We start from the raw sequence: 17,879 nt of genomic DNA on the forward strand, positions 1-17,879 counted from the left end.
TCAAGTTAACATCCAGAATTACAGATTTTAAACATGATTGCATTTAAATACAAACCTGATTCCAAAAAAGTTGGGACACTGTACAAATTGTGAATAAAAACAGAATGCGATGATGTGGAAGTTTCAAACCATTGTGTGGCATCCCCTCTTCTTTTTATTACAGTCTGCAAACATCTGGGGACTGAGGAGACAAGTTGCTCAAGTTTAGGAATAGGGATGTTGTCCCATTCTTGTCTAATACAGGCTTCTGGTTGCTCAACTGTCTTAGGTCTTTTTTGTTGCATCTTCCTCTTTATGATGCACCAAATGTTTTCTATGGGTGAAAGATCTGGACTGCAGGCTAGCCATTTCAGGATTACCCGGATCCTTCTTCTACGCAGATGTGATGTTGTAATTGATGCAGTATGTGGTCTGGCATTGTCATGTTGGAAAATGCAAGATCTTCCCTGAAAGAGACGACGTCTGGATGGGACCATATGTTGTTCTAGAACTTGGATATACCTTTCAGCATTGATGGTGCCTTTCCAGATGTGTAAGCTGCCCATGCCACATGCACTCTGCAACACAATACCATCAGAGATGCAGGCTTCTGAACTGAGCGCTGATAACAACTTGCGTTGTCCTTGTCCTCTTTAGTCCAGATAACATGGCGTCCCAGTTTTCCAAAAATAACTTTTTAATTTTAATTTGTCTGACTACAGAACCGTTTTCCACTTTGCCACAGTCCATTTTAAATGAGCCTTGGCCCAGAGAAAACGCCTGCACTTCTGGACCATGTTTAGATATGGCTTCTTTTTTGACCTATAGAGTTTTAGCCGGCAACTGCAAATGGCACAGAGGATTGTGTTCACCGACAGTGTTTTCTGGAAGTATTCCTTAGTCCATGTTGTGATTTCCATTACAGTAGCATTCCTGTATGTGATGCAGTACCGTCTAAGGGACCAAAGATCATGGGCATCCAGTATGGTTTTCCAGCCTTGACCCTTACGCACAGAGATTGTTCTAGATTCTCTGAATCTTTGGATGAATTTATGCACTATAGATGATTTTTCTCTGAGAAACTCCTTTCTGATATTGTTCCACTATTTTTCACCGCAGCATTGGGGAAATTGGCGAACCTCTGCCCATCTTGACTTCTGAGAGACACTGCCTCTCTGAAAGGCTGTTTTTATACCCAATCATACGTACAATTGACCTAATAAGTTGCAAATTGGTCCTCCAGCTGTTCCTTATATGTACATTTAACTTTTCCGGCCTCTTAATGCTACCTGTTCCAACTTTTTTGGAATGTGTAGCTCTCATGAAATCCAAAATGAGCCAATATTTGGCATGACATTTCAAAATGTCTCTTATCTATATTCTATTGTGTATAAAATATAAGTTTATGAGATCTGCAAATTATTCCATTCCTTTTTACTCACAGTTTGTACAGTGTCCCAACTTTTTTGGAATCTTGTTTGTAATATGAAGTAACCGATGTTAAACCAAAGCACCACACATGACAAAAACATTTTTTAATTAGCGTTATAAAACATTAACCGTTAAAATAAAATGCAACTAGTGTCACCTCAGTTTTTAAATGCTGGCTAGGCCTACATACCCAAGATTTTTATGCGTTGCATTGCATAGCGCCCCTAGACATAAAACCATGTCTGCATTTGTGATTGGAGAACAACAGTGCAGTTAAAAAAAGTTTAGTGCAAAAAAATCACTTATTAAAAATATCTTAAGTCTGATTAAAGTGACAAGTGACCAAGAGCAGTTATTTAACTGACTGATGAGGTAGTGGAATGACGTCAGTTCTATGCCGAATGAGGTAGTGAGCGGTGAGTGAGCAGACCAATGCTGCACAAGTGACTAGTGCATGCCATCATATAATTAGTGGGGGGGGGGGTTCATAGTTCAGTGGTGCCTGGGGAAGAAGAGGGGAGGGGGGGCAGGTTCGGGAGGGAGTTCAGCTTCCTGACAGCCTGGTGGATGAAGCTGTCCTTCAGTCTGCTGGTCCTGGCCTGGAGACTCCGCAGTCTCCTCCCTGATGGTAGCAGGCTGAAAAAGCTGTGTGATGGGTGAGTGGGATCACCTGTGATGCAGAGGGCTTTGCGGGTGAGACGTGTTCCATAAATGTCCTGGAGGGAGGGGAGAGAGACACCAATGATCTTCTCAGCTGCTCTCACTATGCGTTGCAGAGTCTTTCGGCAGGACGCGTTGCAGGCTCCATACCACACAGTGATGCAGCTCGTCAGGATGCTCTCGATGGTGCCTCTGTAGAAGGTGTACATGATGGGGGGGTGGGGCTCTGGCTCTTTTCAGTTTGCGGAGGAAGTAGAGACACTGTTGTGATTTCTTGGCCAGTGCTGCGGTGTTTTCAGTCCAGGAGAGGTCCTCTGTGATGTGCACACCCAGGAACTTGGTGCTGCTCACTCTCTCCACAGTGGCACCGTTGATGGTCAGAGGAACGTGCTGAGTGTGTGCTCTCCTGAAGTCTACAACAATCTCCTTCGTCTTCTCCACGTTCAGAGAGAGATTGTTGTCACTGCACCACCCAGCCAGGTGGCTCACCTCACTCCTGTAGTTTGTCTCATTTTTGTTGCTAATGAGACCCACCACAGTCGTGTCATCTGCAAACTTAATAAAGAGGTTGGAGCTGTGTGATGGTGTGCAGTCATGGGTTTAGCAGAGTGAAGAGGAGGGGGCTCAGCACATATCCTTGGGGGGCCCCAGTGTTCAGTGTGATGGTGCTGGATGTGTTGCTGCCGACCCGTACTGCCTGAGGTCTTCCAGTCAGAAAGTCCAACAGCCAGTTACACAGCGAAGTGTTGAGCCCCAGCTGACTCAGCTTGTAGATGAGCTGTTGAGGGATGATTGTGTTGAATGCTGAACTGAAGTCTATGAACAGCATTCTGACATATGAGTCCTTTTTGTCCAGATGGGTGAGTGCTGAGTGGACGGCAGTAGAGATGGCATCATCAGTCGAACTGGTTGGACAGATATGCAAACTGGAAGGGGTCCAGGGATGGGGGGAGGGCAGACTTGATGTGGTGCATGACTAGCCGTTCAAAGCACTTCATGAGGATGGGGGTAAGTGCAACAGGACGGTAGTCATTGAAGCAGGATGGAGATGGCTTCTTCGGGACTGGGATGATGGTGGTAGTTTTAAAGCATGTGGGAACAACAGCCTGACTCAGTGAGATGTTAAAAATGTCTGTGAAGACATCAGTGAGTTCTCCTGCACAGACTTTCAGTACATGCCCAGGGATATTGTCAGGACCCGGAGCTTTGCAGGCATTGATCCTACTGGAGGATCTCCTCATGCTGTCTGGGGTCAGCGTCATCACCTGGTCGCTGGGAGGAGGTGGAGTCTTCTGTGCAGTGGTGCTGTTTTGTTGCTCAAAGCGAACGAAGAAGGTGTTCAGCTCGTTCAGCAGAGAGATGTTGTTGTCACAGGTCCGTGGTGGGGGCTTGTAGTCCGTAATGGTCTGTATCTCCTGCCACAGGTTCCTAGTGTCTCTGCTGTCACTGAATTGGTGAGCTATCCTCCTGGAGTGCTGTCTCTTAGCCTCTCTGATGCCACGGGACAGGTTGGCCCTAGCTGTTCTCAGGCCCACCTCATCTCCAGCTCTGAAGGCAGCATTCCGTGTCTTCAGGAGTCTGTAGACCTCCCCAGTCATCCATGGCTTCTGGTTGGCCCGGACAGTGATGGTTTTTGTGACCGTTACATCATCAATACACTTTTTGATGTAGGCAGTAACAGACTCTGAGTACTCCTGGAGGTCAGTGGTGTTATTGCATGTGGCAGCCTGATTAAACATGTCCCAGTCAGTTGTGTTGAAGCAGTCCTGAAGAATCTCTGATTATCCTTCTTGCCACACTTTAATCTGTTTGTAAACTGGTTTGGCGACTTTAATGAGCGGTCTGTATGCAGGCATTAGCATAACAGTGATGTGGTCTGAGGCTCCGAGGTGGGGGAGGGGGAGGGCTTTGTAAGCTCCTCTCTGTGTGGTGTAAACAAAGTCCAAAATGTTATTACCTCGTGTTGGAAAGTTGATGTGCTGGTGTATTTTTGGAAACACACTCTTAAGGTCAGCATGGTTGAAATCCCCAGCTATGATGAGAAAAGCATCGGGGTGTGCTGTCTGCTGCTCACTGATGTGCTGGTACAGTTCATTAAGTGCGTCGTTCCTGTTGCTGATGATGTTGAAAGGGGGAATGTACACTGAAATGAGCAGTATAGCAGTATATTCCCTCGGCAGATAGGACGGCCAGCACTTAATAATCATAAACTCCACCAGGGGTGAGCAGTGTTTGCTGATCACAACAGTATCGCGGCACCACGCGTCATTGATGTAAACACATAGCCCGCCACCGCGGGTTTTTCCTCCCGCGACGAGAGCTCTGTCCGCTCAATAGCACGTCAGCTGGTCGAGCTGAATAGCGCCGTCTGGAACGCTTTTGCTGAGCCATGTTTCCGTGAACACAAAAACACAACAGTCTCTTACAGTCCTCTGAGTTGAGTGTAGTAAACGAATGTAGTCCAGTTTATTGTACAACGAGCGTACGTTAGCCAGTACGATGGTGGGGATAGATGGCTTGTGTGGGTTAGCAGTTAGCCTAGCCCAGATACCTCCGCACTTACCCCTCTTCTGCTTCCTCTCATGCCGCTTGTGGCGCCTCCGCTGCGGTCGAGATGCAGTAGTGGGGGTCGATGATGGTGAAGGCCTCCGTAGCAGATCGAGATCCCGCAGCTGTTCCGCGTGCGCGGAGTTTAACTGTAAAAATGCGGTTCTGCCGCCATTTTGTTATTCAGAAAGACAAACAACAAGCGCTAATCTACACTGCTTAAAACTCATCAGTGGCAAATCCTTTAAATATGTAAACATACTTACAGAATGTGATTCAGAACAGCCAGATTGGAGTCTACTCCCAGGATCAGGAAAGAATCCTACATAAATTGCGCTGCACACATCTGAATATTTGGGTTGAACTGCTCTGGAGCTGTGTTGTAAATACAACTTATCCACTGATTTCTAGTTGTGTCATCTTTTGGAAGGCCAAACAAAGTATTTTCACTTTTGCAACGAAACACACAGCATCTTCAAAAGATGGTGGTGGTGGTGGCAGCAACAATAAAGTCATGCCTTCTTTCTTTGCGTGAACATTTGGGAGGCATTATGCAAATCATCGAGTCTTAACTTTTATAAAGAATATCTCTTTGGGTTTGAGACTTTAGTCTTTGCAACTTGAGTGACCTTACCTATTCACGAACAGCTTGTAACACTCCAAAGAGAAAAGAAAACCTGAAATCTCATCATATGAACCCTTTAAATATTTAAATGTTATGGGTTGAAAATGCAGTTTTCTTCAAGCAAGAGTAAAGGTTTCTCTAAATGTATTAATGAAAATATTAAAGTATGATGCTGGAGCACATGCCTCAGTGTTCAAAAGTAATTACGGGATTTAGATAATAGTTTTGTTGTAAGCGAGAGTTGCCAATTCTCAAAAAGGATATGATCCGTTGTCTTAAGTGAAAAATAGTCAGTGGTTATAGTATCTATGTGAGTTTAATAGTTTCCTAATTGAATCAGTAGTGATTTAAATAACAATGTTAAGAAGAGTATGGCTTTAAGTTCAATTATACTGTCTCAGATTTCAGGCAGAACTATTATATCTTTAATGCCATTCCTTATTGTGGTTGAAAAATAGTCTGGTGCAATTACTAGTTGATGATTGCCCATGTATTATTTAATGTCTTTTAAATTTGGTCAAATTTCTATAATCTTTATAAAACAATGCCTGCCTGATGATTACTTCTGATTTGAATGCTTCAATACATCAATAAAAGTTGTCAATATTATTATTAAAAGCATGGTTTATTAAATAAAAGGCATTTCTCACCAGTGTAGGCATAAGTATGCATGGTCCATGCCAGGATGCACATTTTAATGGCAAGTTTACTTTTTATTCCACTGTGTGAGAGCATTTTTCAATGTCATTTTTATACACCAGGCCCCAAGAGTTCTTTTATGTAAGTTTAAACTACCTGAATCTACCGGATAAAGATTAGACCAGACAAAATTCTCATATTAGTGAAAAAGGGCATGTCCAGTTAATAAAATCACGTATTCCCCTTAATAACTTGAAATGTCATTGGATAAGTGATTCAAATTTTTATTTAAAATTATGTTTATAATTGAAGACTGTGATGTTATCTACACTACAGTAACCTTTTCTATTATGCTGCACATAATGGGACTTTGCCATGGCTCGAAGGCACAGATCTCTAGTTATGGCAGAAGTAGCGCTTTGCATAATGGACACAGAGGTGTTTCAGACTGGATATACAAAATCTCATTCATACAGAATGCAGCCATGAGTTCTGCCGTGATGGCATGGAACAGGTTGTGAGGTCTGAGGTAGAATTATGTGAGTAGGATTTTAGCTTACAGGGATGCTGTTGCTTGGAAACAAATGCTGCCAAGTATAGCTAAATGAACAGTGACAATACTCTCACTGACTACACTTGGTACAAGTTCAAATGCTCTGAAACTAAACAGTTCTAAAAGCAAAATCTTGTTCAACAAGAAGGAAGTGACAGTATTGACATTCACACAAGCGGATGATAATGTTCAGTTTATTATAAGTGTGTGCTGCATTTTTCTTGTATGCTACTTTAAATGCTTGAGCTCTTTATAGCTCTGCCAATGTTTATATTGTTGATCAACTGGAAATATTTGTTCTGGAAGTGATTCCAACAGTATTGCTGTGGTGTGGACATCCCTATTCTCATTTAAGAATATTAAAACTTTCTATTTACAAATGTAGTTATCTTCCCAGGTGTGAGTAATAGTTTGAATAATAAAAACTCTGATGTTGTTTACAGACTAAAACTTTGGACAGTTGTATATAGTACAAGAAAGGTTGTTTCTTTGTTTATTCCATTTATTGCAGCCTAAAAGCACAAACAAATTCCTCACTTAATTTAAACCATTCACTTTTTGGTAAAAAAAGAGAAGAGTCTAAGTATTCCCTCTAGAGTTTAAAAAGAATATTTGGTTTTGTATATGAACATAGTATTATGATATAAATGTTCAGAAGAATTATTTAAGTTTTAGACCAATCACAGATTCCTGTGTCAGAATGAAGTGGCCTTCTGAAGAAAAGGTCTAAATTTGCTATGAAAACAATCTGGCTTATAGGAAACCTTGTTTTAGCGAACACCAACAATGCCATTTAAACTGTTAAGTCTGAATTCACTTTTAAAGAGAATCCCAGGACATAACCCAGTTTAGTCAAAATACACATTTAAAAACCTGGCCCACAAGGGCCTTGAGAATAAATCTGTTTGCTTAAGATTGTAACTGAATCTCTTCCTGAATTGGTCAACAAACTGAAGACAACAATCATCATGAGTAGAAAAATCATGAGCAGAACAGCAGATTCTATGAAACATGGTTCTGCCATCCACGGTAGTGCAATTCTGTTAGCAAATCTCCTGAGTGAAGTTTAGTGCCATGAACATTCAAAAATCTTCTATCATAAAACAATATGTCCTGTGGAAAGCAGAGTATTTATTAAAACCACTTATTTAAATGCAAAATGCCTCTATTATCCAGTCATTGTCAAGTGTCACTTAATATAAAATGATTATTAACATCTAAAGTAGATGTTAGAGGGAAGCTTCCATAGTTTTTTGCTGAACAGGAAAAAGGAGAGAGGGGGAGAGAGAGAGAGAGAGGGGGGGTGTTCTGACTCATACAATAAGCACTTTCTTTAGTCCTGGTCCTCTAAAGGATGACATTCTTCCATCAAGGAATATAAAACTAACATTACTCTCTTGAGGGGAATTCACAGAACAGAGATGTGCCACTTAAGCGGCAGTCTTGGTAGATGCAGACAGCTGGCAAAGAATGTGCTTTATCACTAACCATTCCAAGGACACAGCTGGGACAAATGAAAGAACAAATTATTTCCCATGAATAAGCTCTATTTTGCATGCTGGATAAGTACAGGTTAAACAAGCACAGATTCATAGCAAAGCTCATGGCACTCCAACTGACTGATGCATGCAAATATACAGAAAGCAGAATTTAAAAAGACTTAAATGAGAATTTTTTTTTTTTATGATTCTCTTTGTCTATTTATTATTGCCTACATATATTAAAACAAAATAAATAATAAAAAACACCTAAATAATAAGGCTATTTATTGGAAAAATACAAAAATACTAGTCTACTAAAACTAAACTGTAAACCTTCAGGTGTGTCTCAATAAATTAGAATGTTGTGTGTTGTGGAAAAGTTCACTTATTTCAGTAATTCAATTTAAATTGTGAAACTCCAGTCTTTGGTTCTTTTAATTGTGATGATTTTGGCTCACATTTAACTAAAACCCACCAATTCACTATCTCAACAAATTAGAATATGGTGACATGACAATCAGCTAATCAACTCAAAACAAATGCAAAGGTTTCCTGAGCCTTCAAAATGGTTTCTCAGTTTGGTTCACTAGGCTAAACAATCATGGGGAAGACTGCTGATCTGAAAGTTGTCCAGAAGACAATCATTGACACCCTTCACAAGGAGGATAAGCCACAAACATTCATTCCCAAAGATGCTGGCTGTTCACAGAGTGCTGTATCCAAGCATGTAACCGTAAGTTGAGTTGAAGGAAAAAGTGGATGAAAAAGATGCACAACCAACCGAAAGAACCACAGCCTTATGAGGATTGTCAAGCAAAATTGATTCAAGAATTTGAGTGAACATCACAAGGAATGGACTGAGGCTGGGGTCAAGGCACCAAGAGCCACCACACACAGATGTGTCAAGGAATTCACTGAACCACAGACAATGTCAGAGGCATCTTTTACCTGGGCTAAGGAGAAGAAAAACTGGACTGTTGCCCAGTGGTCCAAAGTCCTCTTTTCAGATGATAGCAAATTTTGTATTTCATTTGGAAAGCAAGGAGTCTGGAGGAAGGGTGGTGTAGTTACAGCCCAAGTTGCTTGAAGTCCAGTGTTAAGTTTCCACAGTCTGTGATGATCTGGAGTGCAATGTCATCTGCTGGTGTTGGTCCATTGTGTTTTTTGAAACCCAAAGTCACTGCACCTGTTTACCAAGAAATCCTGGAGCACTTCATGCTTCCTTCTGCTGACCAGCTTTTTGAAGATGCTGGTTTCATTTTCCAGCAGGATTTGGTACATATTCACACTGCCAAAAGCACCAAACGTTAGTTAAATATCCATGGTGTTGGTGTGCTTGACCTGCCAGCAAACTCACCAGACCTGAACCCCATTGAGAATCTATGGGTTACTGTCAAGAGGAAAATGAGAAACAAGAGACCAAAAAATGCAGATGAGCTGAAGACCACTGTCAAAGAAACCTGGGCTTCCATACCACCTCAGCATTTTTTTTTTTTATTGGTCTTATGAAGTATTCTAATGTGTTGAGATAGAGAATTGGTAGGTTTTTGTTAAATGTGAGCCAAAATCATCACAATTAAAATAACCAAAGACTTAAACTACTTCAGTCTGTGTGCATTGAATTTATTTAATACAAAAATTTCACAATTTTAGTTGAATTACTACAATTAACTTTTCCACGACATTCTAATTTATTGAGATGCACCTGTATATATCTTATAGCCTATACAACGGGCTTAAAAATAGTCTTAACTGTTTAAGGTCCGTTTTTAAGTCTGCAAAAGTAGCTTTTAAACACTTTTAATACGCATTAAACAAATGAAGAATATGTCATTTTTTAAACGCAAAAACTGTCAAACTGCATTTTATCAAATGTTTCAAATTATTAGCAGAAAGAGTATGACGAAAACGAACTGCTTGCAGCTCCAAACTAAAACGCGCAGAAGTGAAATAAACGTTGAGTAAACTCTTATGAAAGAAACTATGGCGTAACGCGACATTGAGGATGAACTGACCACCATGCACTCACCCATGTTGCGTTCTCTGTGTTCGAGGGGAGTCAGTTAAAGTTCGGCTGCTGCTTTGGGTGGAAAGAGTTTCGCTCAACTGAACAAATGTGTCTCTCCGACTCGGGACCATCGCTGCGGTGACGTCACTGTTTGGGGTCCCCAGACGGGGCCACTCTTTCCTCCTTAAAGCGCAATGATGGTAGAGAGCGGAGCTTTTATAGTAGGCTACGGCTACCAAGAGGTCATTAGAAACAAATAAGCGATAAATCAAGGACGATAAAACAGTGTCATTCTCACTCATGGTAATGGAAAATTTTGTTGTTTATTCATTACCAAAGAAAATAAACATTATATAGGTTAGACAACAAAACGACAATTATTTGGTATTTCATGTAGTCATAAATTTGTGGAGAGCCCAAAGAGTACAACTGAATATAAATTGCCTGATGCTCAGAGAAAACTACCATGGCAACCAGAAGACAGGCTGGGAACTCTATTCAGTTTTGGCCATTTGGCATTATTCCAGCATGGCCTCACTAAGTGGGCAAACAGAGAAGCTCCACATTTCTCAGATCCTGAAGCCTGTGGAGCAAATGTCGACAATGTTGCAACGCTACATTTGGGGGTCTCATATTTTAATGGCTTATCTGGAGTGGCACAGTTTGCCATTGGCTAATTAAGAAAAAGACTAGGTGACAGAAGACAGCACCATAGTTCTTAATGATTAGCATTACATAAAGTACATTTAATGGAAGTTTATCTTGACAAAGTAAGCTTAACCGCTGTACATTTTAATTCAAGGAATAGTTAACACAAAAATGAAATTTTGCCAAAAAAATAACACAACCACAGGTCATCCAAGATATAATAGTTTGTTTCTTCATGGGAACAGATTTGGAGAAATTTAGCATTACATTACTCGCTCTCCAATAGATCGTCTGCAGTGAACAGGAGCCCAAACAGCTGATAAAAACAACACAATAATCCACGTCTTGTGAAGTGAGTTTGTGATAAAAAAAAAATCCTTCATCAAGGCATTCAGACATAAAAATACAGTCCTCTATCCATAATATTGGTTCTTCCAGTGAATTTTTTATTTTGAGATGAACTATTCTTTCAAATGTTTTAATCAATTTTGGAAGTAACTGCTTTTTGTTTGTTTGTAGACACACACACACACACACACACACACACACACAAAACAGAGACTCTGCTTTCAAAATCTATACACCAGTAAAACAGTGATCTTTCTAAATGTATCTCCAGAGAGGGAAGTTAAAGACATGAATATATGAGCAAAATTATATTTTTTTTCCTTAATGAAAAACTTAAATCAGATAAGATTATCATCTCTAAAGCATAAGCACTATATCAACTGCCACACCCACACACATTTCAATGCAATACATTTATTAAGCAATCAAACCACATTAATTAAACAATGACTTCTTTTGAATTAAAAAAAACTGAGAAACTTCAATGTAAAAACTGCACCAGAGAATAACCCAGCAAACACCGTCTCATGTGAGATGCAAAAAGAAGAGACAGGCTAAACACATCAACCAAAGACTGTGGGGGAGGCAATGACCTAGTTAGGCAGAAATGACTACATGAAAAGAACGACACATCTAAGCATCGCTTCCATCATTTAAATGATATGAGAAACTTTAAAAAGATAGAACTGTGTGGATGCCATTACATACAGATATCAGATATTGCAAAAGAAAACAAGTGTAAATTGGAAATTGTAGAACTCAAACTCAAAATTTTAAAGTTTATACTGATCATATTGAACTGAGAATTTAGTAAAAGTACTCTCTAAATGCTTTATCTGTCTATAAGGATATAAGTGTTTGTTCTATATATGCTAAAGGTCCTCACAGATGCAGATTTGATGCATCACTTCAGTACTGTCAGCACTGTTGAACCAGGCATACTAATGATAGGGTCTAATCGTCCTACAGATTTAGTGGTATAACAGGCCAGTACTTGGGCTGTTTTTTGTCACAGTTGCGGTCAAAGGTGAGCTGCATGGCTGCTTCCATCCCCTGAATCTTTGCTGCATCTTTACCATACAGCTTCTTCATCTCTGCAGTCCTCCTTTCTCCTGGACGCTCTGAAGGAGGCAGGCTGCTGCGCCAGGAAACTCTGTGCATGTCTTGGTCAGCTAGAACATACGAGTCCTGCTGCTCTGCCTCCATCTGCTGTTGTTTCTCTACATAGAGGAGAAATCAGTAATGTCGTGACTAGAAACATCACTTAAGCCCTTTGAGATCATTTTAAGATGAAAACACAAGCTCAAGCTTGGTATTTTGGTGTTTGAGCACCTTGATGAGAAAAACATTACATTTTCCTGACATTAGTTAATGCTACCATCATGACAACTCAAATAATACGTTGTAACTCAAATATGCATAGGTCAAATAACACATTACACATTTTCATGTCTTCTATACTAATGGATGATCACGGTTTTCACTTACAGATGTGTGTTTTATATAGGACATCAAGTGCAACCAAACAACTCTAAACACTACAATAAACAGTTTGGTTTCTAAATGTTTATGTTTTTATGCCAATAATTGCTGCTGGCACAAACTATGCTTATTTGTAAGAAAAACATTATTTAATGTAGTTTAGTTTGCCTGTTGTTTATTATTTTCGAAGAAATAATGCCATTGCATATTTTGGAATCAGTCCATCTCAATTAGTCCAAAATTTTTAAAAGAGAGATGCAAAATTGAGAGCACATGGAACCATCATAAATCTTTCCACCCCATGGTCAAATTATAATTTGAATAATATATATATATATATATATATATATATATATATATATATATATATATATATATATATATAAAACTTTATAATAAATTATTTTCTATTAATGCAGTACAGGTAATGACAACTGTATGTTGTCTCCCAATGGTTTACATTATGCACAAATTAGCATTATTCGATTAACTAATCAGGTGTTTTTGATTATGTTTGGAGCTGGAATCCAAAGGAAACCTCTCCTGCCTCATTCTTATCAGAAACTGAGAAACAAAATAATTGCAACCCCGTAAATAATGATAGAGGAATTAACATACAGTTTCATGTTATAAAAGAAAATATAATTCTATATGCAGAGTCTTGTAATCCCAGGAAAGTGCCCAGACACATAACTGTACATTTGAATGCTGACAAATAAACACTTTATTTCTTGTCTTCTGAACTGTTGACAGCAAACACCCGCTTACCCCCATTGAAAGGCTTGGAAGAGCAAAGAAAATTTTTAATGTAACTTCGACTGGATTATTCTGAAAGCGGAAAGTCAAATACACCTAAGATGCTTCGACAGGGAGTAGAAGATTTTCACAATTTCAAATTTTCATTCTTGGGTAAACTTAAGCCTTTAAGAACCCCTGCTCTAAATTATGCTTTATTAATATCATTATTATTATTATTATTATTATTATTATTTAAGATAGCCTTGTCCTTGCCATCGGTGATCATGTCAGAAAATATTCCTGTACCATTTGAGAATCACTGTTCTACACTGTTGTCAACCAAGCCAGTACTTTAAATGTGAGATCTCATACTACCAGGGCAGTATTCAACCACAAATGAATAATCCCAAAATGATTGCAGTGAATTATTAGAAGGCACCTCTCTTTTAAGCAGGCTTAGTCTATAAAACAGATGGTCAGTGTGAAGAGACTGCATGACTGCAGTGGGGACATTCAGGGATAATGAGTTTGGCACAGCACCATTGTTCCTTTCAAGCTCTCATCCAACATTCCCCCACGTAAAATAATTATCTAAGCAAATTAAATTGGTGAAAATAAGATTTTTGGTTGTCTGTGCCATCAGTATGCATTTTTCCTGATATTTCTAGTTCCTGGTTCTCACTTAATATCTGTTTTTGTTTTAAGTTTTCTATTGTGTAACATCTATTTTTTTTCGCTTGTTTTGATCGGATTATTTATTATGTTTCTGCTGTCCTCTGTTTAGGCTTACATCCTATTCATTAGTTGTTTCCCTTTTCCTTTGTAAAAGGACCATGATGAGGCCCTGAAAGGTGACATATAAACCTTTTTGAGTTATTATTATGATAAGTAGCTCAAAAGAGAGGACCCATACAATCACCATGTTCCAGAATTAAACAAAACCAAAATACTGTTCCCGGAACAGAAAAACTAAAAGTATCTCTATAATATTAACAATAATATAAACTATATGGTGGTCTACAACTATATAAGTGCTCATAGCTTAAAGGTCAGTTTTTATAAAATATTCCACATATGTTACACTTACTGAGTTCCTGCTTGTGACGCTCTGTCTGGGCAAAGTATTGTCGCAGCTCTTCTGAGATGTCCATGTTACTGACGTCACACTCGATCTGGCTCTCATCCGAACTCTCCTCCTCCAGTTCACTGTCTGAATCAGTGGCCTCATTCTCCCTTTCTTCTTCTCTACCTGTCGTTCTGTCTTTGTGAGTGTTCCTCCAGCTCTCGTCTGCATGCCAATCTGAGTATCGCTGGATGGCAGAGGGGTACATGGCATACAGTGTCTGGAAGTAGCCAGCCTCCAAAGCTTTTCTGTATGCCCGCTTATGCCTCTGGTGCCAGCTCATGGCCTGCTGGTAGTGCTGCCAGTATCGGGCGTAAACCGGATGCGAGTACCACACCTCTCCATCACCTTTACTGGCCTGGAACACAACAAACGTTTCTGATGTTGACTAATCTGTAAAAAGTGCTTAAAATGATCACTCTGTCTCACATAGCTTTAATTGGCTGTATAGTCATCTATCAATTACACAGAAGTGCAAGACTTACCATTATGAAGAGACGACTAGTTAATGGAATCTATTTTTGTACCTGTTAGAAAGAAATATAATATAGCTACAGCTTTATTTCAGTCACCAGTAAACATTTATGTATGTAAAAGCAGTGGACAATGAAGGCGAATAATTTTGCCATAGTAAAAATAAGAGAAGTTATCTTGTAACTTCGGGAGTGCTCTTTAATCAAAACAAATGTACTATCAAGAATCCAATAAGTAAACGTATTTGACATTAAACTTAAACTAGCAATGTTTAGTAGCACTTCTTACCACTCATGCCTTCCTCAGCCACGAGAGTACGTATGTTGTCAGAGATGTTTCAAGAAGGAGATGGCAATCTGTCGTTCAATGGCTTGACCACATGCTCCTTATAAGCCAATCATTTAAGGTCTATGGCTATGACGTTGTCGGAGTTTTACGACAGCTGAAGTAAACAGAAAACGATTCGTTTGTACACGGGTTGTTTCTTTTACTGTCTATGGTTGTACCTTTGACGTCTTTGTGAAATTTTGTTTATTCCCCATAGACAGTGTATATATTTATTTTAGACTTTGTTAACAAGTGTTTTTATATTTCCATGTGGTTATGTTGTTCATGCATTTATTTTTCAATAAAAATCTTTGCCAGATTGTAAGTAAATGACTAGTCTAGCAGTCTAGCACCTGTTGGATCTCGTCGTGTTAAGCATTGTTTAGCAATATTGAAATCTCCGTGTGCAAAGCGGTGGCTCTGGTAACATGTAATCACACGTCCAGTAGGTGTTAAAATAAAAATTATATTGGTAATCTAACGACTGCTACAGATGAGAGCCTACTAAGAAACGTTGAACAATATTTGTTCTCTCCTGCGACGAAAGCATGGGTGCGCCCTCGTGATGACAAGCGTGTGACGTAGTTCTCAGATTCGCGCATCCGAGTAGTTGTTGTGAGAAGGGTCTGGCTGCAGACCATGGGCGAGTGGAGCTCCACTCTCAAACCGGAAATACGTCACCTCCACTTGAAAACATCAAGATGGCGTCGCCAGGAGTACTTCAAACTTAAACTCAGGTAATTTTATCTCAGCATCGCTAAAATGGTGAACTGACGCTGTTGTAACGTGCAGTGTAAGAAAAACGCACAGGGCTTACGTGAAATTACTAACAAAATAATTAATAAACACTATGGATTTATAGATTTATATTACGAGCAATGTTGATGTCTGGCCACTGATCATATATACACCACATAGTAATTTATAGATCAATGTGTCTGTCCAATGTGTTTTTTTATTAAGTTATCAAGTTCAATTACAAACCTTTACACCAGATTTCAACAACTGAACACATATAATTAATGTTGATACAGACAAATATAAAGAAAAAAGATGAAAAAAATAACAAATAACAATAATCACACCATAAGATAAAACAGAATAAATAACGGAAAGAAAAAGAAAGATGTCTTAGGGTCTTATTCTAACAACAAAAACTAGTTCAAAGCATACAAGAGTTTCTGTGCGTTCCTGTCAATCCTGTAATGAAGAGACTTTGCAAATATCTTTAGTTCATTCTTCCATCCGCTGAAGTGAGGTTTAACCTTTAAAAACGTACTTATCTTACTTATCTACTTATCTATGAATCTAGTATTTGCACAAAGTAATTAAGTTATTTATCAAAAAGTCTAGGATCTTTTCCTTCAACAGTACTCCAACCTTAACTGAGATCACAGTCAAAGGGTGTATTGATATCTGTTTGAAATGAAGCCAGTTTTGAAATTCCAGCCAAAAAGTCTGTACAGATTCACATTTCAAAAACATATGATCAACAGTTTCAATATCTTTCTCACAGAACCCGCATGAATTGTTCTCCCAATTAAATCTTTCTTGTAGGAATTGATTGGATAAATGTCCTTTCGAATTTTAAATGTTACTTCTTTGGCTTTAGGAAGAACTGGATAAGTAAAATAAAGCTTCCTTATTTTCTTTGCCTCTTCTTCAATAAATTCTTGAAGAACATACTTTCTTTTCAGTTGACTGGGGAAGTACAGTTTGGATAATACATTTCTGATAAACTTATTTGTTAATTGTTTGCTCTTTAAATTTTTACCTTTAGTACATGATGGATAGCATAGATGTAACTTAGTTTTTGGTGGCTTGTGGTAAAATAACGTAGTGAATAATGATAGGACACGATCGTTTTGTATGTGTATTCCTTTAGCATTTGTTGTATAATTTAAAAAAGGTCATATGAGGTGGTTGTTTTCATATTTAATTTTTCATTCACTTCCAGGGATAGGATTGGCATAGAAGATGCAGCACTCTTTACATTTTAAATGTATGTTGCCACCTTAGAAGTCAAGGTCTTTTTACATGTGACATTAACATATTTATTTTTTCTATTTTGTTGTTCTGTTATTCTATTGTTTTACTTTTTTTGTTTCGGATCAAATGTATATCAAGTGTTATCCATCCTTGATAACACCTCCACAAATAGAGACTGAAACTTCCGAGCACCATCACCTTGTCTGCTTTGGGACTGTCATAGGTGAATGATGCAGTACTATTCTATGTTGAATTTACCTAACGTCAGCACACAGACAAAGTATTGTTCCAGTTTTGCTGTGCTCATGTCTTCTTTGTGTCCCCAGCCCAGCAATCAGATGCATCAGAACAACAAAGCACAACTGTGGTGGACCAGGCACCTTCAGCAACAAGTAAATTGCTTTAACATTAATGATAATTAAATGTCAGTATTGTAATTAAACTTGACCCATCTGACGTAATTGTTCATGCCAGAGATTTAACAACACTGTCAGTCAGGAGCATATTTAACAGGAGGCACACTTCAACTGGCTTGATGGTGACTTTAGTAAGTGTGGTCAACCCTCTTGTTTTTGTGGCTATAACAATTAGACTAAGTAATCTCACTCTCTTCCATTTCCTTAACATTAAACTTTTTTTTTGTTGTTGATACTGAACAGGTGCAGTGAAGATATTTAAAGAGACACTATCTAAAGTACAGAAAGCCTTACATCATCTCTAGGTGCAGTCGCCTACAGTGCAGCCAGCTTCACAAAGACTGTGGGGCTGGTCACCAGGAAAATGGCCAACAAGGAGTGCTTTTGGGGTTTTACTCCTCAGATGACCAC

The 17,879-nt window shown here is 39.0% G+C and overlaps 2 protein-coding genes across 3 annotated transcripts in view; both read right to left on the reverse strand.

Annotated features, from left to right (window-relative positions):
* gpm6ba (glycoprotein M6Ba) overlaps positions 1–10,104 on the reverse strand; it is a 77,078-nt gene extending 66,974 nt beyond the window's left edge. For both annotated transcript variants that reach the window (XM_052547112.1, XM_052547114.1), the window contains exon 1: positions 9,945–10,104. In XM_052547112.1, the coding sequence (XP_052403072.1) occupies positions 9,945–9,948 (4 nt within the window). In that variant the 5' untranslated portion in view covers positions 9,949–10,104. The remainder of the gene's footprint in view (positions 1–9,944) is intronic.
* Positions 10,105–11,317: 1,213 nt separating this feature from the next.
* On the reverse strand, positions 11,318–15,210 carry gemin8 (gem (nuclear organelle) associated protein 8). Its single transcript, XM_052547125.1, has 4 exons — positions 15,025–15,210; positions 14,748–14,789; positions 14,227–14,620; positions 11,318–12,139 (listed from the first exon to the last, which is right to left on the reverse strand). The coding sequence occupies exons 2-4, from the start codon at positions 14,748–14,750 to the stop codon at positions 11,883–11,885; spliced, it is 654 nt and encodes a 217-aa protein (XP_052403085.1). The 5' UTR covers positions 14,751–14,789; positions 15,025–15,210; the 3' UTR covers positions 11,318–11,882.
* Between the last annotated feature and the right edge of the window lie 2,669 nt (positions 15,211–17,879).

The sequence above is a fragment of the Carassius gibelio genome, chromosome B1 (assembly GCF_023724105.1).
Source record: "Carassius gibelio isolate Cgi1373 ecotype wild population from Czech Republic chromosome B1, carGib1.2-hapl.c, whole genome shotgun sequence".
NCBI lineage: Eukaryota > Metazoa > Chordata > Actinopteri > Cypriniformes > Cyprinidae > Carassius > Carassius gibelio.

Excerpts from the sequence above, each read along its gene's own strand:
- gemin8 (XM_052547125.1), bottom strand. Across the intron at positions 12,140-14,226 it reads GCGTCACAAGCAGGAACTCA|AGAAACAACAGCAGATGGAG; the intron begins GTAAGTGTAACA and ends TCCTCTATGTAG.